General features: G+C 29.3%; 3 protein-coding genes across 3 annotated transcripts; 2 read left to right on the plus strand and 1 right to left on the minus strand.

The window, feature by feature from the left end:
- Positions 1-1,135: 1,135 nt before the first annotated feature.
- EAF01_004500 (uncharacterized protein) lies at positions 1,136-2,529 on the minus strand (the record flags this gene model as incomplete). Its single annotated transcript, XM_038912754.1, has 4 exons — positions 1,136-1,713; positions 1,777-2,123; positions 2,180-2,238; positions 2,341-2,529. The coding sequence occupies 4 exons, from the start codon at positions 2,527-2,529 to the stop codon at positions 1,136-1,138; spliced, it is 1,173 nt and encodes a 390-aa protein (XP_038772438.1).
- A 5,293-nt stretch (positions 2,530-7,822) lies between these two features.
- EAF01_004501 (uncharacterized protein) lies at positions 7,823-9,646 on the plus strand (the record flags this gene model as incomplete). Its single annotated transcript, XM_038912755.1, has 4 exons — positions 7,823-8,195; positions 8,250-8,289; positions 8,388-8,594; positions 8,647-9,646. 4 exons carry the CDS (start codon positions 7,823-7,825, stop codon positions 9,644-9,646), a joined length of 1,620 nt encoding a protein of 539 aa, XP_038772439.1.
- Positions 9,647-15,964: 6,318 nt separating this feature from the next.
- Positions 15,965-17,508, plus strand: EAF01_004502 (uncharacterized protein). Its single transcript, XM_038912756.1, has 3 exons — positions 15,965-16,290; positions 16,423-16,925; positions 17,002-17,508. The coding sequence occupies exons 1-3, from the start codon at positions 16,208-16,210 to the stop codon at positions 17,436-17,438; spliced, it is 1,023 nt and encodes a 340-aa protein (XP_038772440.1). The 5' UTR covers positions 15,965-16,207; the 3' UTR covers positions 17,439-17,508.
- Positions 17,509-24,456: the final 6,948 nt, after the last annotated feature.

Below are 24,456 nucleotides of genomic sequence, written 5' to 3' on the forward strand. Positions count from 1 at the left end.
AAGGGGTGATAGGAAGAGAGGGGAGGTGGCAGATGGGAGGTGAGAACAAGAGAAGGAGAGAGAGATAGGGAATAGATAGTGGAATTTGTATAAAGATATGAATCTGAATTTAATTTTGAATTGGTGTGTGTGTGTATGTGAATTTGAATATGCAAATCGTGAAATGAAGTTGATGGTAATGGTGATGGTGATAAATGGCAGATTAAATAAATCAATAGTAATGGGATTGAACTGATGGTAATACTTATGATGTTGACTTGTGAAGAGAAGAGAAGAGAAGAGAAGAGAAGAGAAGAGGGTACTTGGGTGGGTATAAAGAAACCAAGGGAAGTAAAGTAATGTGAAGTGATAAGCTGTGATGAGCCTTTTGAGTTGTGGATATTGCGCAGAAAACCAGATGAGATTGGATGAGCGGGGATACGGGAGTGTGGGATGTGAAATATGGGATACGGTCTTGGGTTGGGAGGTTAGAGGATAGGGAATGATTTTGTGAGAGGGTGTTTTTGGGGAGGGGATGAGGATGGTTGAGGATGGAGAGGGATAGGGAAAGAGAGGGGGAGAGGGAAGATGGGGAGAGGTAAGAGAAGTATGTAGGATGTAGGATGTAGGATGTAGGATGTAGGATGTAGGATGTAAGATACAGAATGTGGAAAGAGAACTTATATTCACCCTTCTTGTAACTTATAGAATGTAGGGGTTTAGATGTGGGATATAGGAGAGCTTCGAGGATAATCCTTATTAATCGCTAAAGGCCAATGTAGGGAGTTGGAAATTCGGCTGAAAATAATGGGTTTCGAAAGACGAGATTAATAGACATGACAGTGCGCAAAAATCAAATCACGAGGAGGAGAAAAATATGGTGAAAAACATATAAGTTTTTTTCGTTATTATAAGATATACCAGCCTAGGTGCAATAAATTAAATAAATGACCACATCCTCTTATCCCTTCCATGTTCCAATCCATAGTCTTCATTAAATCATAAAGGAGTGTGGTGCAAGAGAAATGAATATAAACTAAACCCCATCAAAAGGCCTCCATCCATCATATCCATCATCTCAATCATGAGTTAGAGTGAATCCATTTGAAAGAAAAGTAATCTTATCATTTCTATATCTCAACAGATCAGTTATCCATCACAAAACCACATTCTCAGATCTCTTGGACTCACATTTCTTCTCGAATCCCCATCCGCCCCAATTACCACCCTTGTAAGAATCCGCTGGACATCCCCCAACATCACAGATAGCCTTTGGATACTTGGCATCATAGTCTGCTCTGCTATAGGAATACGCTTGACTAACAGACCAGTATTCAGATCCTCTCCATTGACCATAATTAGTTGCGTGGTTGGGAGCCCACACTTCGGTATACATGGAGCAGTAGATTCCTTGAGGTTTGTTGCTTTGACTCAATACGTAGACGACGACTTGGTTGCAGATAGCTGGGTGGCCGGAAGAAGGAGGATGCTCAATATTGTATTTGGATTGCGCGGTGCAGGCGGATGTACAGGCGACGACTCCGTATTCGTAGGTTCTGACGTCGTCAAAGGAGAAAAATTTGTAGCCCATGTAGGTATCGGTCTTGGTGATTGGATCGAGAGGGGGTTGTATGGCTCCTCCGAGAGAGGCTGGACCATTGTAGTTATCGCAAGGTTCCGGGGAGTAGTTTTTGTTGTATCCATCTGATCCGGAAATGACGACGCTGAAGTCCTCTGAAGGATTCTTAGAATACTATGTGATTTGACTGATTCAAACAGAAAGGGAGAGAAGCATACTTCTGTATTGACCGGTATTGGTAGCAGTCTCCTTCTTGATTTGAATACCCCACTTCACACACTTGTAGTTGATTGTGGAAGGTGGGTTGAAGCACTTAAACCCAGGATCAACAGTGGAATCACGCTCAAAGTAGATATTGAAGGCAATGCAACCTTCTTGTTGATCACAGTATTGAGCACACTCAACAGTGTCATAGGATTTCAAGGTCTTGTAACCAAGATACGAGGTGGTCTGGGTAGAACCTTTGAGTCCAGAGAAAGTAAGAGTGTAACCTTGTGGAGTGGGAGCTTTAGAGGCGATCTTGTTGTATTGAGGATCGGCTAAAAAAGCATCAGCGGTATCTGGTCTTTAAGATTGTCAGTCGGAGTTATGATTTGAGGTTATCATGTGCTGGGAACTTACTTAGAGTTTGGACCATAGCCGGCTGGTTGTTGCTCGCAATCGCGTTTGGCAAGATCACGCTTTTTAGCGGATCTACTTGGAATATCTGGAATATCTGGAATATCTGGAATATTTGGAACAGTTGGGATATCTGGAACAGCTCAAACAGCAATATTATTCACTGCAGCAGCTGCTTCGTTGATGGATTTGACAACTGGCTGAATCACGACATCTTTGGAAGGGATGTCTACTGGAGCATTATAAACTTCAGCTGGTGGAAGAGCATCAATCGCACCCAAATCAATAACTTGGGGGAGTGGATTGGCAAAGGCCAAAGCTGCAAATGCTGAGGTGATGATGACGGATCGCATTTTAATTGTTAACAATTGTTCGTTTGAGGTGTAAATGTAAGATGATTGAGAAAATGTTGATTTGGAGTGGAATAGATGCTGATTCTTATACTTCTTCATCACGTAGAGAACGAGAGTTCGGTATGGGTCCATGTCAGTCTCTCCAGGGCTTCACTTGGACCGAGAACCTCAAGATCAAGTAGAGACTGTATATCTAGCTGCAGAAGAAACACCGTATTCAATAGGATGAGGGGTTCAGATGGCTTCAGATGTCATATGCCCAGCCTTCAGAGATGCAAGATGACCTCGGGAGTGACCCCCATCAACAGCATTGAGGAACTCACAGAGCTGATCCCTCGAACATCTAGTATAATGTCCTGCATATCTCAAGCCACATAAAGTATAATTGTTTTCATTCTACTTGAATGAAATCCATTGACTGTTGTGGCACTATTCTTCCGACATGTTGTCAAGTGCGAAGACACTACTATTGCAATACATCTCTCGGAGAATGCTAACCTCAAGACGATAGGATAATCGGAAAATTTACAGAGCCGGCAAATGGCCCACAGAGAAAAACGAAGAGTCGCCAAATTCTAATTGAGATTGATTAAAGGTGTTCTGTTCGTACGTAACGGTTGGCCGATTTCTTATTTTCGAATTGGAACTTTTACAGGCGGCTACGATTAGAGTTACGAGTGTGAAGCGATCTGATCAACTTGGGAAGAGCCTGTATGGAAAGCACCATCCGTTCGGAAATGTAATTTCGAGGCTTATGGATACACACTTTTAGTTGGCAAGATCAAGATCAGAATAGTCTGATGATATTCGGCCAAGCCACTAGGAAGTCCGAAAATGAAATCCTCAGGTTCACAGATACAAAACTTTGTTTAGGGAGGTTAAGCTTGAAACGGTTTAGAGCTAGGTTAATAACACTCGGTCCATGCCTCCAGAAAACATGGGGACGGCAATGTATATATGATGATCAGGTACCAGGAACAAGCGAATAACAATATTAAAACTCCGAGAGCACGACGAACATGTGAATATGCACGACAGATTGTTATTATCATAATATGTTCTAAGACACCCCTTTGCCACGATAATCTCTGGATCTTGGTATGTTACCTGGGAGAGAAATCTTCTTTCGTTGCTATCGACTGGTAACTGCTATGATTGTTCATCACGGGAAACAGACTTGTGGAACTCAAACAATTTCTCGAAATCGTTCGAGCTGAAAGTTGGGTGTGTCTCCTCTGCCAAGTGGACTTGAGCAAGTCAACACAGGCAGATACGTACTGCACTCGTCAATGAACCTATCAGCCATCGCTTCCAATTTTAACTGCGAGTTGGGCTGAATAGCTTCATGTAAGTTTTGACATTACTATTGTGTACCACATGAAGAAGATACGTAAAACTCATTCTTCTGTGGAATTTGACTTCAAAAGTCCGAAGTTAGAGTTTTTGAGGTAAAGAACGGTGTCTGCGGAAGATCATCAGAGTACAGTAAATCTCCCGCTGCAAAAAATCTGTGCAAAGATCCAGAGCAATGGTTCTTAGCCTTCACTCATATTTTAGTCGATGACCCAGGGCGTTGGTGGCTTCAACGTGATGAAAAACTTAACGGAAATTTCAATCAGGAGTGCTAATGAGTAAGGCATGGTATCGCTGTATAACGTTCATAGCTTCTTGCGACCTTAACTTTCGGGGATGCAAGCGTTCACTGCCACGTAGATACGAGATACCATTCAGTAGGTAATCTAAGAAACTGGCCTGCGAAACGAATGTCAACAACGAGGGGGAAAAGCCATGCCTTCTTGTTGACGTGAGAGGAATTGCCTCAGAAACGTGGGTCATGCTTTCACACTCACTGCACTGATATACCACGTGGTAAAAGACACCCTTCACAGGTGTCAAATTGTCGACAACATCTTTTAGACCCAACCAATCTATAAACGTTGTATCAACCATGATAGCCGATTTCGCTTCATACATCCATGTACGGAATGGTCAATTCATTCCCAGAAATCGAAGTTTGACTTCATCTCGTTTCTCCCCAAGAATCATGTAATTCCTAATTCTGGGTGTACAACTGAACAATTGGGGCGAACCAGATCGGACATTGGTAACGCACAGACAATAGTATGAATGCATGGAAACATACTTCCAAGTACATTGGACTTTACTTAAGCTAATAAGTCGTCCGTATTTTAAGAAACACCAGCTGATCTAGTGCTGGTGGATGTATTTTAGAATGCATATCAAAAAGGTGCGTGAGATCGAAGTTCGCAGATCAACCCCGGAAGACGTATTTAGGTAAAAAGAATATGTAACCCAGTTGATATGAGTCTATTCACACCTGTGTACTGAAACTAAGTCCACTAGAACATCATTAATCAACAGCGGACGATTGTACGTCATGCACCCAAGACAAATGGCTGCTTCGAGACATCAACTACTTTGTTCCATATTCAATTACCATTGGAGCTCAAGAGAACAATCTCACTCTCTGTACATAAGAGAGATGCATGCCGGTTCGGTTCAAAATCTCGAGAAGCCAAAGCTTCCTATGTTCGACGCCCTGGGACAAACTCAATTGTGCCACAAATATACGTTGATTGACATGGATTTGGACAAACGAGGACTTAAAGTGGAAGATCTATATGTCAATAGCAAGTATCGGGAAGCCATGTTTCTCAAATTTGATGCTCTAGAACGAATTCCATTGTGCCACAGAAGTCTGTCGGCTACTGTGAAAATCAACTGCTAAGTTGTGAGTTGGAAATCATTGTGTCATTGAGAAGCAACGGAATGATTGTGAACTCTGAATTCTGTTCCGAACTAAAGAAGTCGCACGATGAAGCTGTGGGTATCCGAAGTATTGGAATGAGTGCAAGATTCACTACATCAATATCATTGTGGTATCCATGGAATTTAATGGTGTACGGCATAAAGATGCGTCAGCAGGGAGCAACAGAGAGATAGGAGTACCTGAAAGAAGAAGAATCACCTGGTAAAGGATATATCCAATGTTTTACATTCCCTTATTTGGCAATGTTGAAAATTCCAACGATGGCCGTTTGATGTCTCTGAAACCTGCATCTTTCCTTTATCTATGGCACTTTTCATTGGCTGATTTCGCGATGATAAGATAGAATTTGTGCCTGCATGTCAGCGCGTGAATTACGCCATAACCGATATCCCTGCATCGTGCACGACCCTGTATCTTGCACGCTTTAATTTATTGAATTAAAAATTGATTATAAATCTAAAACTATTTATAATAATATCAAAATTTATAAAAAACAAATTGAAGATTAATGAAATATAATAATTAATTTTTAATGAATTTGAAATATTAAATAGAATATTAATTGATTTAAAAAATAATATTTTAAGATATTAATAATTTAATAAAAATTTATATTAGAATAAATCTATATTATTAAAAATAAGTTTTTTGAATCGATTTATATTATTATTATTGAAAAAAAGTTTGAGATTTTGAAAAATATGAAAAATTAAGTTTTAAATACAATTTCAAAAATATACATAATATTCAAAAAAATAAAAAGAATTTTAAAATATTTCTTTATAGATTTTAAAAATCTGAAATTATTATTTGAATTTTAATTAGAAAATTAAACTTTTATATATTAGAAAATCTATAATATAATAATAATAAAATTATATAAAAATAATAAATAATTAAAAATTAAAAATTATTATATTATAAATTAATATATAAAATGAAAAAATAATAAATAAAATAATATATTCTAATTTCTTAATAAATAAATTTACTAATTTTTTTTTAAAGAAAAAAAATATTATAAATCCATATTTAAAAGAATTTTTTTTTAAAAAGTCCTTAAATTTTATAGATTAAATATAATTATAATTCAATATTATAATATATTCTGTTTTTTATTAATATTCAAATTAGTTCTATTTTTAATAAATTTAAAAGAAATATCTTTTTTAGAAATATCTTATTATTAATTATATAATCCTAATATTTAATTTTTATAATTCTTTTAATAATCGATTATATATATATATTTAATAAAATATAGTTTTTTTTAGTCTTCTAATTAAAATAAATTTATTAATAATATTATATAATTCAAAAAATTAAAAATTATTATAAAATACTTGATTTATAATTAATTTTTATTTTAAAAAAGATTATTTATAAAAACTTAGAATAATATATTGATATAATATCAAATTTACAATATAAAAACTTAATTTTTTCAATTCTTTATATTAAAATATATTCAAATTTATAAAAAAAATTAAAAAAAAATCAATTTTCGTTATTCCTATTAATAAATAAATTAATATATAATATTTTTATATTAATAATTTTAATATTGAAATTATATTATATATAATAATTATTTTTATATTTTAATTAATTTATAAGAAATAAATAGTAATATGATATATTATTTATAATTATTAATAGAATTCAATGATTGATTGATTATATATTGAATTTAGAATATCTTTTTTAAAAGAAATAAAAGTGTGCACGATATAGGGGCGTGCACGATTGTTACGATGGTCTGCCACAATAGACGTCACGTGACCCCGACGCTTAGGTAACCGGATCAGAGGGATCATTAGTGATCCAGTTGATCGGATCAGAAGGATCATTTGTGATCCGACTGAGCACAGAGAACGAAGGTCTATATAAGGGAATGGGTTTCATTACAATGTAGAGCTTCGTGCTCAAGAACAATCATTAGTTTCATTACTATAGTTACGAGAATTGCAACCAGTTACAACCTTATTGAATTCCTACTTGAAGTCTAGTCTAAACCACCTCGAGAGATCTCTAGACACTTCCACGTGACCCTAGAGGCAGCTCCCGTAACAACGATGTAGGGATATCGGGTACACCAGCGCGTTATCATCAGGTACGATCTCTTGCAACCCCTTCATCTTCTCGCTTTACGCACTCTAGCGTCTAAACCCAGCATTTTTTTTTTCGCCACTCATTCTGTACGCACCCAATGCCTGGATTCTATTAAGATATAATCAGGAGCGAACACGTTGAATTACTTATGTACGATTCATCTGATGTACATCTCACCGTGCATGCGACAAAAAAGGTCAGTTGCTTTCTATTTCAACGTTGACTGTTGTTTCCCAAAGTCAGAGAATATGTAAAGTATATTCTTATTTGTATTTGTTTGGTACTACATTTCTCATTTCTGAATTCTTTTCCACTCTCTCTTTACTAAATTATTCCTATTCTTCTTGATTATTACATGCGCCGGCGCAATACTTCACATCATCTGCGGAAATGTCTTTATCGAAAACAAAACCACGATCTTCACACGATGGAACGTTCGACGAGGAATCTCCTCTTCTTGAGCATTCACGGCCAAGTACCGTTGGCGTAAACTCCTTGATTCATCAAACGCGTTCTCCGCGGATTATCATCTTACTTCTTACCACGATAGTTTTTATAATTGGGGTTGCAATCTATCTGGTTTGGATACCATCGATGCGTATATATGAGGATATCTTGTGTCATCGTTATTATGAAGAACTACAGGGAGAAGGTGGGGTAGGGCTGAGTAGCACGATTGATGAAGCTAGGTGCAAGGGCGATAAGGTTCAAGAAGAATTGAATATTTTGACTGCGGTATTGGAAACAATGAAAGCGTTACCAGGTATGGAAGATCTTTGTAAAAGAAAAACTAGAGACTGGTGTTGATAATATGTAGGAATGCTGATGGCTGTTCCATATGGACTCTTGGCTGATAGGTACGAATTTTGTATACCTGTAAAGTTACATGGTCAATTTTTTGCAATTTGAATTGCGAACTTGCAATTTGAAAAGAATTCATCTGACGTACAAATAGAATTGGACGCAAACCAGTCTTTACTTTGTCAATACTTGGACTTCTCCTTTCCCTCTTATTTGAAGTGTTCATTATGAGCGAGTGGATGATGCTACCAATCCGTGCTATATGGTTTGCTCCATTCTTGCAATTCATTGGTGGCGGTGAAAAAACCGCATCCGCAATATTTTATGCTATCATCTCAGATGTTACTACTCAAGATGAAAGGTACGATCCAAGGGATATAACACTTTCAGTTCTTATCACTGACAATTAACAGGGCAAATGCTTTCCTCTTTGCCGCATGTGCTTCACTCTGTGCAGAACTTATTGCCCCAACCGTAGCAGCCGCAATTATGGTCTATTCTCCATGGATCTCAATATGCTGTGGAGTATTTGTTATGACATTGGGATTATCATGTCTTATTGCTTTTGTACCCGAGACACTTCATCTTCGTGCCTCCCAGACAAAGACTTCCACATTGGTTCCAGACGATTCATCTTCGGAATACATAAGCGATTCGTCATCTGAGTTTAACGAACCCTTAAAGCCAAAACGAAAATTTACCATCACCCGCCGTCTATCCGATTTTTACACCACTAGCCGACCTCTCCTTACTCTACCTGTCCTTCTCCTCCTTCTACCGTCCATAACCCGCGTCATAGGTCAACAATCAATCGACCTCTGCATCCGCTACATATCTACACGATTTTCCATCCCCTTATCTCACGCATCTCTCATCCTCTCTCTCCGGGCCTTAATCAACATTCTCCTCCTCCTCCTTGTCATCCCCTTCCTCTCCTCCCTTCTAATAACCAAATTCCACTTCTCATCAACCCACAAAGATCTCCTCCTCGCCCGCATCTCCTCTCTCTTCCTAATCCTCGGTGCCCTCACCATCGCCATCTCCCCCAGTCTCCATCTCACAATCATCGGTCTCATAATTTACACCCTCGGCACGGGATTCGTCTCGCTTGTCCGCTCGTTAATCACGGGATTGGTAGATCAGAAACATGTGGCGAGAATTTTCGCATTGATCGCAGTGGTGGAAACGAGTAGTGCGCTTTTGGCGGGACCGGCGGTCGCGGGTCTCTATGAGTTGGGGCTTATGTGGAGGGGAGAGTGGACCGGTTGGTTGGGTTTGCCGTTTGTGGGGTTGGCGGTCGTGTGTGGGGTAGGGAGTGTGGGGGTGAAGGGGGTGAAGGGGTTGGGGAAGATGAGGGTGGAGAGGGAGGCGGTGATGCAGAGGGTGGATGTAGGAAGTGAGGAGAGGGTGTAGTGGGTTGGGTATAGGTTTGGCGTTAGTGTTGGTGTTTGGTTCTCTGACGTTCTTTTGTTGGATTTGGTAAAATTTATGATGATGGATGAATTTTTGATTTGGCGTCGGGTATGCGGTGGTTTGGGATACAATTGGTCTCGATGGCGTTATTGTTTTTTGCCACTGGTATAGATTGGTCTGGCCTCTGCGGGTAGTTGTTAGAATACAGTCCAATACAATATCCATAGACTAGAACACCAAAATATGAGAAATAAGTTACAGAGGCGCTGCTTGATAGCGAATAAGTTGGATTATTAAGCATGAGATGATAACAATTCATGAGCTTTTATCGTCAAGCCTTCCCCATCTGCACTTTCTATTGCTAAATCCGATGCCCATTTCGCAACTATGACTGTCATCTGAAAGTTTCCACAGCTACCTAGTTTGTACTGAAATATTTTAGTACAGCTATCTGAAATGTTCGCATCAAACCATCATGTATTTCTCAACCCCAACTTCATCGAAGTAGCGAATCCAAAGTACTCCTCTTGGAGATCAGTTCTAGATTAATAATAATATTGACATTCTAATAGTAGTGGAAGACTTAGTCACTTTCAAGCTTAGGGATAAATCGAATATATGATATAACAGTAGAATTGAAGTCAAAATTATAAGAATGAGCTGAATCGAGCTGAATTTACTTTTTTTTTTTATAGGGTTTCAGTAAAAAAATATCCTAGGTTTATATAGTTTATAATGAAATTCTAGTACTTTTTAATTAATAATAAATTAAATATCGAAAGGAATTTTCAATTACTATCTCATCAACTTATGAAAACATTAGGATTTAAACTTACTTGAATAAATCAAAACAACCTTTTTAAATAATTTCATTTTGTTTCTAGGTATTGAATTTATATCGATAACATTTATATTAAAAGAAGATATTTCAATTAATTCAATAGTAGTATATTAGCTAGTATGGAAAGAAAAAAGAAATTCTTTAGAATTTTTAAATTCCAATTTAATAAATACAATATTAGTAAGCCTATCATTCAATAACATTTTATTATTAGATTTATAAATACTTATATATTTAAAATGTATAAGTTAATTCATAATAAAAAGATTTTTTATATCGTTTTTTCAAGTTTTAGAATTCTTTTATAATATTTAGTACAAACGTATTATTATTATAATTGATATGAGGAGAAAATGCTTGAGTTCGTTCATTATTATTATTATTTCTTTATATAATATATATAGACAAAATGTAGGACTTTAAGGATATATTATTAAGTAAAGAATGAACTAAGAATTTCATCTAATGATTATTCCTTTTATAATCATTATTATTCAAAATGATGAAAACTTTAATTATATTTTTATATATGAGAATGTAAAAAAACTTTATATTAAAAAAAGCTTCTAGTATATAAATTACTTTATAGTATATATTATTTATTTTGTTTATAAAAAAAAGAAATTATTTTGAGTATAGAATAGAGTACAGTAACTGTATACAGCTGTTTGTCGATTTCAAAAATCACACCAAAAACAGGCGTTTTGCCCTATTTATAATTATAAAAAAGAAATATTTAAAATCATTGAATTTAATCAAAATTTTTAATAAGATTTTATTATATAATAAAGAGCTTATTATTCGAATTTTCATTATTTTAAAATAGATATATACTGATATTTATAAGATTGAATTAATATTAAAAGAAAAGTTCTCAATTTTCGCTTATTTTATTAGTAAATTTCAATATTTTCAATTTCTATTAACTTTCTATATAGATTTTATAATAAATGAAAATCTTAAAAATAAATGATATTTTTTTTCTTAAATTTGAAATGAAATTTATTAGTATATATATTATATTCATTCAATAAAATATAAATAACTTATATGAGTTTTAGTGTAATTTTAGTATTCGACAAATAGCTATACTCTAGTATTATATATAAAATTAAAGAATAGCTTTCAAAAGGATTTAATATAAAGAAACCTTATTATAAAATATTTATAAAATATTATTTTCAAAATATAATATAGAAAAAAAAAGTATCTAGGTCATACTCACCTTATTAAATCGGAACATTTCATAGAATACAATAAATAATTTTGAGCTTTTATACTTAATAATAATCTTATAACTTTTAAGATTAATAGATTTAAAATAAAGCAAATTTCATTAATAACTTCAATTATTTTATATACTATAATAAAACAATTTCCTAATAAAAGCTTAAACCTTATACTAGAAAATATTTTGAAATCTTAAAAATGTTTATTATCCCCTAGACTATCATCTTAGAATACCTTTTATAGCCCGTACATACTTACAATTATTCATAATTCAATAAACAATATTACAAATAAAAATCTTTATATTAAATTTGAAAGCTGAAATTCATTAGAAAAATAATAATAAATATATCAAATATATTTCTGTGTTTTTTCATTGAAGAATAATTATTAAATGATTTTAAAAATATTATTATATTTCATTTCCTAAAATAAGAAATATTCACAACCAATTTCTAAACAATTCTTAATTCCTATTGTGCTGATTGGACAACGATCCCTGTATAAGCGAGGTGTCCTTTATTAATAGTCTAGGGGATAATCTATTACTTATCTTTAATAAAAATATTATTAATAATAAGAAATATAACATTACTAAATTCTTAATAAAATTTTGTTTAATCATATAAAATTCTATTATCTAAATTCTTATTGATATATTATTTTGAAACGATTAATTTGTTTTCATAAGATTATTAAATTACTTATAATAAATAATATTCAGAATATGAAAAAACTATTATAAAATTATATTATAGAATTTTTACAGATTCTAAATCAATAAAAAGGGATTATAAGAATAAATCTTATTTTAATATACTTAATAATAATAAGAAAATGAATCGTAATATTAAGCTAAATAACGAGGGTAATAATATATTAATTTTAGTAAATAATAGTAATAATAATAACCCTAACTTAGTCTAAACTAAGATTTAGAAATTTCTTATAAAGATAAAAGACTAAATTATTCTGATTTAAATTCTAATGAAAAATCCTTTGAATTTTCTAAAAGTAAAAGATTAAGAATAAATGATTCTAAGTAAAACGAGAACTTTCTTAAATAATACTAAGTTTATAACTTGAAGATTTCTATAATAATTAAATCTTTTAATATTCAATAGTTTTATAAGAAAATATTATATACAAAAAGAAGATTTTTAATTACAAAAAAATGAAAAAGGAAAATCCCTTCAAAAAGCTTTATTTATTTCGAAAATTATTCTTGATAAGACTTTTAATATATAAAAACGAAACCTTTTTATAATACTTATAATTATTTTATATAAAGAAACAAATATAATATAATTCATATATATAAAAGTAATTCTAAAGTATAATAGAAATTATAATATATCGATATTAATTATAGCGTTCTTATAATATATAATATATTATTAATTATTCAAAAAGAAAGTTATAATCTTTATTAATATAGAGTATATACCATGTTAAAAACTAATATTATAATTTATTTAATATTTATTATATAATTCGTTTTAGATTATTAATACATCAAATGTGAATTAAGATTAGTTATATGACTACTAACCTTTTTTATTAAAAAACTTTAAACCCTTTATATTAGAGGAATAATATTAATAGAATGAAATAGAAATAAAAACAATAGATTTTAAATAAAATTCAATTTAATTGAAGTATAAAAAAGAGAACATTAAAAAAAAAATATTCTATAATATAAAATTAAAATTGAATTTGTTTATATTATAAATGAGATTCAAAGAATTCAAAGATTAAGAACTCAAGAGTAAAGATATTCTTATAACAAAATGATGATATATTAACTATAAGATTTAATATATTTAAAGGAATTAAATAAAGTAAAAAGAAATAATAAAAATTGATAAAAAAGAAAATGTAAGGATTGTAAAGGAATAAACAAAAAGATTTTTAAGATATTATAATTTAATAGGATTTTATAATAATAAATCTAAATTATTTAAAGAAGAATAGATTTTCTTTATTTTCTTATTTACCTTATATAATTAGTATTACTTAGATATATCGTATAGTTAGTATAGTTTAGCTATAGATAAACTAAATCGATTAAGAGTTTACTACTACTAATAATATGATTTATTAATAAACAGATTATATTAATAAACAGATTACTTTCATCTCAATTTACTTTTTTCTTTTTCAACATATATTTTATTAACAATTCATAATGAATTCGAATAATAAAGAAGTGTGTATACTCCTTACTATTAAAGTTATTTAAAGAAATAAAAAAACAAGTATTCAAAAGGTTATAAAGATATATAATATCTTGAATACAATATTATAATAAAAAACAAAAGGTTTTATTTTTCGTTTTAAATATTAATCTAAATCTTATAATCTTTTAGAACTAAAAAAGATATTATTATTGAATATATACTTAATATAAATTCGAAAGGTTTTTTATTTAAATTTAAGAATATAAAAGATATAATAAATTATATTCTCAAATTAAAGAATATAAAGAATATTAAAAAGTTTTAGATATATTGATTTATAAAGTGTTGAATTAAATTAAAAATATGTTTTAATTATGTTTATAATTTTTAAAAAGTTTTTCTAAAAATTCTAAACTTATTGAAGAATAATTTCGATTAATTATAAATATGTAAGCGAAATATAGCATTTTGAATAAAGATTTCTATAATTTCAACGAAATGGATTTTATAATAAAGATTATATATATAATAATAATTATTACTAATATTAAAAAACACAATAGAAATAAATCAGTATAATTAGGCAATCAAGAATAAGCTATAATAATAATATATAGAAATAAAAAGGATAAAACTATTTTCTTATTTCTAATAATTTAAGGACAGGTTTATTTCTCTAATTAATATATCGAAATCAATCTTTTTATAAAATAAGCTATTAAATTTATATTTAATAGATAAACAAATAATACGATAGATTTAATATATATATTAAAAATTGAAAAAGAGTAAATATCGAATATTAATATTAAATAAATATGAAAGTTATAAATTAATAGTTTTTCAAGTAGATTTTAAAGAGAATAATATTATATATCTAAAGTTATTATTATATTTAAGTTATTTAATTTAGTTATTTAATATTGATTATTTTAATAATTTGAAATGTTTATATAATGTTTAAATTAATAGATTTATTAAGGTATATATTAATCATATTTCAAAAATTAAATTCTTTATAGCTTTCAAAATTTTATATCAAAAATCAATCACTTTTTAAAATATAAATTCAAAGTTTCAAGGAACAAGCTTAATATTATTTAATTCTAAAACTATATTCTTGAAATTGAATATTCGAATTTATATATTTACTTTCTCTTTCTTCTCTTTCAATCTAAATTAATGAATTTTTCAAACTCCTTACAATTTAATAAAAACTCTTTCTTAATTAATATTAATTAAATCTTAAATAACTTATTATTAAGTAAGTTTCTCTATATTTATATTCGAGATTGTACTAACTTTAATTAAAAATATAAGAAGATTGGTTTATAAAAATATACTTTTGAATATAAAGATTTGTACATTTCGAAAGGTAAATAAAATATTAAATAAATATCAATATATAAATTTTTTTAATTATATTAAAAAGAAATATTTATTAAATAAAAAGCTCTTAATATATTATCTTAATAAAAGATCAATATTCAAATTCAATACAACAAACATTAAAAAAAAAGGAATTCTAATAAAAAAAAAATTTCTAACAAATATTATAATAAGTATGAAAAGATAGAACATAATACAAGAATTTATTAGAATAATATAATAAACCCTAGATTATTAAATTCTTCATAATTTTAATCAATTGATTCGATGATTATTAAATAATATAGTTTTGAAAATATAAATTGAAATAAAAGTAACTCATTTACTAATATAACCTGCTCACTAATAAACTACGTTATATAAATATATAAATTTATAGGAGAATTTCAAATCAAATTTCTTTTTGTTATTGATATTAACTTTATTATTATAGGATATTTAAACTTTCACATACTAATGCCTATATATAGTGTCAGAGCGGAGGAAAATCCGTGAAACCTTATATCAATATAATAATGAACATGGAGTTCATATTATATCATATCATATCATATCATATCATATCATATCACATCACATCACACACATATTGAATCATTAACCCCGAACCTCGGTATATATCCACACCCCAGCAGCACATCTCCGCATTTGAGAGGAGCTTGGGGTTCGGGGTCGAGCTCGAGGGTCTAGGGTGCGTGTTCTTGATATTCTTTTGTTATGTGAAATTATTATTTACTTGTTTATTACTCACTCGAAATCAGAATCAAAAGTTGATCGATCAGAAATCGAGTTTCCTATCTCGAATATTCCAATTAAGGTTAAATTACCTTCCATATTCCAATTTTCAAAACAGTTACTTGTGGACTTCAAAATTCAAATCTATCCTATCATCTGTAGCATCAGATTAGCATTAGCATCACCATGACGTCGATGCAGAATCAGAATCAGAATCAGAATCCCGAGATAATTATATTTCATTATCAATTTTCGCCGTTTGCTAAGAGGTATTTACCAATCTATTTATGCATCTCTCTATCATCTATCATTCATCATTCATCTATCTTCCCATCCCATCCCAACCCAACCCATCCCATCCCATCACCCCATTCAAACCCCCATTCCTAACCCCCCCGAAGAATAATATGGTACCTCACACTCCGCCAAATCCCCTATTCCGAATGTCTCCAACCCCCCACCATGCCACGCCCCGATATCCAAGCGCTCGGAACCCAATATCGACGTATTCCTATCGTGTGTATCGGTCGTGATATCTACCACGATACGCGATTGATTCTTCGCAAACTAGAGGATTTGTTTCCCGAGTATCCCAAAATCTCAGGGACGTCTACTGAGCAGGTGGGGATCGAGAAACTTTTGGAGATATGGACTGTGGATGGATTATTTTTGCGCGCGGCGCAATTGTTGCCACTGGATTTACCGTTGTTGGGGGATAAGAAATTTACAAGTGATCGCGCGGATTACACGGGAAAGAGTTGGGAGAGGGGAAATTTGGAGAAAGGGAGACCGGAAGCGTTGGCGGCGTTGAAAGGGGCGTTTGAGGGTTTGGAAAATGGGTTTTTGGAGGATGGGAGGGAGTGGATTTTGGGGAGTGAGGGGCCGATGTTGGCGGATATTGAAGGTATGGTTGTGTGTGATGATGATGATGATGATGGGAGAGGGGGGAAGTTGAGAATTGATACTGACTCGAAGTTTAGCCGTTTGGCCTTTCCATTGGTTAACCACTTTACCTGGTGCACTACCCACGAACTATATTTCCGCGCAACAATTCCCCAAAACCTTTGCATGGATCTCTCGATTCGACCAAGCCACTCAACTCGTTGCTAAAAACATCCCCAAGCCCAAACTTCTCTCTGGAGCAGAAGTACTTGAAATGGTCTCCACATCTGATTTCGTAGAAACTGATGAACATGTCGATTCGCTAGATCCGACAGGACTGCAAAAAGAACAGGAAGTAGAAGTTTGGCCAACTGATACGGGGATGAGTGGGAGGGATAGGGGAGTTTTGGTGGGACTGACTACGAAGGAAATTGTGATTGAGTCGCGGACAAGGGAGGGAGTGAAGGTGAAGATTCATACTCCGAGACATGGGTTTAGGATTCGGGGGATGGGAGAGATGGGGTCGAGACTTTGAGGTTTTCTGCTGTTTTTCTCTCTGTGGTGATGGGATTGTGAGGCGGGAGGTGGACTTGACGTGGGGAGGTGGGATGGGATGGGGTGGTGATCTGTTTGGGGGGGGGGGTGGTGTAAGATTACTTAGATTGTAAGAGTTAACCTTATGACCGTAGCTCGTCGCACCCCTTAGCGAGATTAAACCAGCTACAGTCACTGCGCACAGCTAATTGTCGAATATCAAAATCACACTAAAAACCACAGTCATTTTATTCTATTTTTAATCATAAAAAATAAATATTCAAAATCATTAAAATCAGTTAAAATTCTAGACGTATTTTTATTCAATATTCAGAAATCCAAATCTGTTTTTTTTATGAATTTAAAATATAAGAATATTATTACATATAAGATTGAATTGATATCAAAAGAAAAGTTCTTAATTTTCGCTTATTTTACTAGTAAAGTTTAATATTTTAAATATATATTAACTTTCTATATAGATTTTATAATGAACAAAAATTCTAAAAGTAAATAATTGTTATGGAGGTACCTGTTACAACGGATTAGTAACAGGCTGTAGAATCACTGACTTATAGGCTATAATGGTATTATAGGCCTCAGTGATTCAGCTGCAGTATACCGGGGGACACTAGGCACCCAAGGAAAGCCTCAGGCATGTATATAGTATTAGTTATAGAATACACTGAATCATAGGACATGGTTCCTAGGACAGTATGGTCCTAAGAAGAATAAGCAATACAGGACACAGTAAGCAAGAGAGGTCTTGCTAGGATTAGTAAGCTCCCAAGGGATTAGCCCTAGGACAGGAAATAAGACAGGACGACAAGACTCACGGGACTAGTATCACGTGATGGACCATCCCATCAGTCCCACCGATTATTATCAATGGGATCAGTGGGATCCCACTACGCCCACTACTCTCAGTGAGTGGGATCGATGGGATCGCAGAGTGCAAAGGTCTATATAAGGGAAAGGGTTTCCTTACATGTAGAGCTTCGTGCTCAAGAACAATCATTAGTTTCATTACTATAGTTACGAGAATTGCAACCAGTTACAACCTTATTGAATTCCTACTTGAAGTCTAGTCTAAACCACCTCGAGAGATCTCTAGACACTTCCACGTGACCCTAGAGGCAGCTCCCGTAACAGTACCCGTACTACAACATGAATTATAAGGTTAACCAAAGGCCTTAATATTAGGACCTACGAAAATAGTATTATAGGAATAAAAAGATGAAAGGGTAATTAAAAATAATAGTAATTGAATAAATAAATAGTAATTAAAAGATAGATATTTATCTTTTGTTAGTATTCATTTTATAGTAGGTATAGAATATATAATAGTTATAGGTTAGTTAATAAGTATAAGTTAGATAATAAGTATTAATTATTTAGTAAATATAGGCTAATTAATAAGTATAGGTTAGATAAATAGCGACCTTATTAGGGATTATAAAATAAATATTATATAATTAAAAGCCAATTGATTTATTAAGTTGATTAATTTGTTAATCGATTTTAAAAAACAAAGATTTATATAAAGAAATAGGATTTATTATAATATAGAGCTTTATGTTTAAAACAATTATTAGTTTTATATTATAATTATAAGAATTGTAAATAGTTATAATCTTATTGAATTCCTACTTAAAGTTTAGTTTAGATCACTTTGAAAGATCTCTAGATACTTTCATATAACCCTAGAGGCAGCTCCCGTAATAATAATCTTATTTTTATTAAAATTTAATTAATAATAAAGAGATTAATATGAAATTCTTTACATATATATTATATTATTATTGAAAAATGTATGAATAATTTATATGACTTTTAGTATGATTTTAATGTTCGACAACTAGCTGTGCCCTGGTACTATATCTTAATTTTGAATTATAAATTTAAATATTCTATTATAATTCGAATCTTTAGTTGTTTCAATTCAAATTTAGAAAAGATATTGATATTAATAATGAAAATAATTGTTATTAATTTAATCAAAATTGATACACTACTTAATAAATTAGAATTATTTAAATTAAAATCACTAGAAAATCCTGAAATTAGATTTATTTGAACTTGAGTATATCGAAATCTATTATATAAAGTATTTTTAAATCGAAATTAATTTAAAGAATTAAAAAAGAAAAGATTAATATTTAATTTCTAATGATTATTACAAAGATTTAATAAATTATAAGAATTATAAGAAAAATTTGAAAGGAATGTAGGAAAACCTTTAAATAAATTAAAAATGTTCTTGAAATGAAAGCTTTAGTATATGTTTGTATCACTTGAGGGATCGAGATTCGAATCATTAGGTAAAGTACTATAAAAGTCTGTACAAAATGAATAATATGAATTTAAATAATCTATATAAAGATATAATTCTTCTCCTCCTTATAAGGAAGGAAAGAATCATGTGATTCGCTCAAGTACGTAATCGTACGTTTCGATAGTATATATAATTTAATAGAAGTTGTATTAATTTGATTAGAAATAGTATATAATATATTCTAAGCTTTTTATTTTAAGGAAGTAAGTAAAAAAGAAGTTCGATTTTACTTATAATTATTAATAGTAGGAGATTTCATATTATATTGCTATTAGGAAAGAGGGAGGGAATTAGAGAAAGGTTATATAATTTAATAAAAGCTTTTTTAAATTAGAAAAGATAGAGAGAATTTAAATTATTAATGTTGGACCACCTAACTAGGGGCGCGACATTACATATTACGCTTTACCCTATATAACATAGTTTATTAGTGCGTATATTATATCAATGTGTATACTACTTTAAAATTATACTAAAATCACGGGTTTTTTAATATTTATATTTTAATAATTAATCATTATTTTTGAAAGAGAATAAAATATTTAATAAAAATTATAATTCAAATATTCAAAAATTTAATTTTTATACAAATATTTTTATTATATTTAAAAAAAAAGATTGAAATTGTTACGATTTTCGTTGCGAAAAAACTTCTTTTATAATAACTATTATATTAAATTTAATTTTTAATAATTGATTAAAAACTCTTATTATTTATATAAATAATTATAATGTTTTTTAGAAAAAATTAAATTATATTAATAAATAAAGAAAGTATATGATTATATATAAACAAATTTTATATATAAAATGAGTAGTGTATATACTAATATAATAATATGTACTAATAAACTACGTTATATATAGAGTATATAAGTAGAGTAGTTATATATATATAAATAGTAAGTATCTCTTTATATAAAGAGAATAAACAGAATTATAATAACGTTTTATCTTATATACTTTATATATATATCTTATTAAGTCTATTTAATAATTAGAAAAAGAAAAAAAAAGATATATTAAATGTATTAAATTAATATATTATTTTGAAAGAATATTTATTGTAATATAGAGAGCTTTAAATTGGAATTGTAAATTTCTTTTAGTTTCTTAAGAAAAGTTATTAAGCGATAAGAGTATTATTTTAAAGGTATATAAGGAATAAGTAAACACGAAAAAAAACTAAGAAAAGTTTTTTCAAAATAACTCTCTAATTTATATCGCATTCGAACTAGGGAATTATTCTATACTCTCTTTTATAATTATTAAGTCAATATCTATTTGAATTAAATACTTATTATTATTAATATAAGAAAGCAGGTATATTTTATTTATATAAAACATTTAAAATAATTATATTAAACAAATTAATAAAAGAGATTTCTTAAAGATCTTAATAATAATTTAAACCTTTTAGTATTTAATAATCTTATAAGAAAGTTTTATATATATAAAAAAGATTCTTAAGTATAGGAAAATGAAGAAGAAAAATCTTTTTATAAAACTTTAAGATCTTTTTATTAAAGGGGGATTATTAATAAAATGAAATGAGAATGAAAATAGTAGGTTTTGAATAGAATTCAATCTAATTGAAGTATTAGAGGGAAAAGATTAAAAATAGAATATTTTATAATATAAGATTGAAAATGAAATTATTAATATTGTGAATAGGATTTTAAGAATTTGAGGGTGAGTAATTTAAAAATGAAGATATTTTATAATAAAATAGTAATATATTAATTATGAGATTTAATATATTGAAAAAGTTGAATAAAATAGAAAGAGATAATAGAGATAGATATAAAAAGTAAGGAATTATAGGAATTATAAGAGAGTAAATAAGAAGATTAAATTTATAATATAATAAGATTTTATAATAATTATAATAATTACATTATTTAGAATACTAAGGTAAAGAGCTGAAAAAGCTTTCAAAAGAGAAGTGATAATATATAGGATTATAGATCATGTGGATCCCTAAGTAATCTATTAATATGACAGGATTATTATATTATTTTTTCCTTTTGAAAAACTTATTCTTAAGTATATTAATATTTTAAATATAATTCTATAATCTAATTATATTATGATCTATATTCTTTATTATTTTTAATATTTGGTTTATAATTTTAGTATTAGTTTTAATATTCTTTATAATATAATTTATAATGTTATTAATTATTTTATAAAAATATATATTTTATGATTTTAATGCTTTTATAAAAAAGACTTTGAAATTAATAGAAGGAGGTTTTGAGAATTGTTGAAAAATAAAATAAATTAAGGAAAAAAGATTTGTTTGAAATATATCTTTTATTGATAATATTAATGAAAAAGTAATAGGAGTATTAATAGAATACAAATTAATCTGGTAAATCAATTAAATAAGCTATTTTATTATAATATTAATTATACGAGTATATTAATATTTTAAATTAATTAATTCTTATAATTTGTATATTAGATTTAGAATCTTTGAATTCATTATTAATAAAGTAGAAAAACCTTAAATAATATAATAGTAAAGTATTAGCTTGTTGGGAATAAGATTTGTAAAAACGAAGTTAGAAAGAGGTTTTAATTGAAAGTTATATGAATGATTGTATTGAGAAAGTGGGTATGGAAGATAGTAAGTAATAGGTATTCGGTAAACAAACTAATGGTAGGAAGCTTTATAAAAATAATTAAGAGCTTTTTTAAAATTTATATAACCTTAATATAATGTGACAATTATATTATTTAAAATATTAAGGTAAAAAGCTGAAAAAGCTTTTGAAAGGGAAATGATAATATACAGGATTGTGGATCATGTGGGTCCCTAAGCCGATCCACTAATATGACAGGATCGTCATAATAATAGATTCAAATAGATGTTAAAAGAGGATAAATCTTTTACTATTTTTCTCTATTTACCTTATATAATTGAATATATATAAGTATACTATATACTTAATATAACTTAGTTATAAATAGATTAAATTAATTAAGACTTCACTACTCCCATTAAGGAATAAGTATTTAATCCTATTATTTTCTCCCTATTTAATAAATTAGAGCTCTCTTATATCTTTATAAAAGATAATTCAAAGATATATTTAAAGTATATAAAAACATTTAGATCGAAGTACTTTATTTGAGATATTCAATGGCCTCTCTTTTTACTAGATCTTAATCTAATTAAGACAGTATAATAATGAAAAAAGAGAAAACTAAAAAACCTATTATTTATATTTACTTTTAATTAAAAAGTTAAAGTATAAGTTAAATATACTTTAAAAAAGAATTAATCCCTTAGATTTCAGGTCATATATTAAGAGATTAATATATAAATTAGAAAATGTTATTAAAGTAAAGAAACTAATTATTAAAAATTAATAAATAAATTAAAATTAGATTTTCTTTTTTAAAGAAAAGTATTAGAAAATTAAAGGAGGGGTATAAAAAATTATAATTATAATTCTTACATATTATTAGAATATATAATTAGGAGCATAATATTACATGTTATACTTTACCCTATATATATATTTCGTATATAAATAGAATTAATATATATATATATATGTATAAATAGTAAATTCCTTTTCGTGTGAAAAGAGTAAATAGAATAAAATATAATTATTTATTCATATACTTCATATATATATACTTTATTAAGTCTACTTAATCTATATCCTATATAACGTAGTTCATATACAAATAAATCATATTACTGAATGAATTATTCAATTTATATATAAAATTTATCTATATATAATCATATACTTTCTTTATTAGTTAATAGAAATATTCGAAAACACTTTACATAAAATCTAATCTTTCGGCTATTCTAAAAATCTGATTTTTATTTCAAAATTCCAAGTATTATTAAAGTTATCAAAGAAAAGTAGTTTTATAATACAAAATGTAATAATTTCGTACTGAAATGATCTTTTTAGAAAAAATCTAAATCTTATAAATATTTCATTATAATTGTTATTTTGACTGATTTATTCTCTTAAAAATAATAATGAATTATTCAAATAAGAATATTAAAAATGACTCAACATTCGATATTCTAAATACTTTCAATATAATATTCAGATTATAATATCATATAACGTAGTTTATTAGTGCATACACTATATTAATGTATACACTACTTTTATTTTAATTTATACTCTTCAATCTTAATATATGATTTATTAATTATTTATTATATAATCGAATAATAAAGAAGGGAGAATATTCTTAATTATTGAAGCTATTGAAAAAGATAAAAAACTCTTGATTCGAAAAGTGTTACAACAGACATCACATGACACATTCGCATGTCACGTGAGGGAGCCTTGGGGAGCCACGGGCTCCAGGAGCATACGGATCCCAGGGGCTCCAGAAGACGAAGGTCTATATAACAGAATGAGTTTCATTATAATATAGAGCTTCGTGCTCAAGAACAATCATTAGTTTCATTACTATAGTTACGAGAATTGCAACCAGTTACAACCTTATTGAATTCCTACTTGAAGTCTAGTCTAAACCACCTCGAGAGATCTCTAGACACTTCCACGTGACCCTAGAGGCAGCTCCCGTAACAATTATATTAAGGAGAAGTATTTATTAAATAAAAAGCTTTTAATATATTATCTTAATAAAAAATTGATATTCAAATTTAATATAATAAGTATTAAAAAGGGAATAA

The sequence above is a fragment of the Botrytis porri genome, assembly GCF_014898465.1.
Source record: "Botrytis porri strain MUCL 3234 chromosome Unknown BPOR_005, whole genome shotgun sequence".
NCBI classification, from domain to species: domain Eukaryota; kingdom Fungi; phylum Ascomycota; class Leotiomycetes; order Helotiales; family Sclerotiniaceae; genus Botrytis; species Botrytis porri.

What these genes read in the sequence shown, in the direction of transcription:
- EAF01_004502 (XM_038912756.1), top strand. Translation starts at nt 16,208, where the DNA reads ATGACGTCGATGCAGAATCAGAATCAGAATCAGAATCCCGAGATAATT. An exon ending in TTTTCGCCGTTTGCTAAGAG is followed by an intron (nt 16,291 to 16,422) that starts GTATTTACCAAT and finishes ACCCCCCCGAAG; the next exon opens with AATAATATGGTACCTCACAC. An exon ending in GATGTTGGCGGATATTGAAG is followed by an intron (nt 16,926 to 17,001) that starts GTATGGTTGTGT and finishes CTCGAAGTTTAG; the next exon opens with CCGTTTGGCCTTTCCATTGG.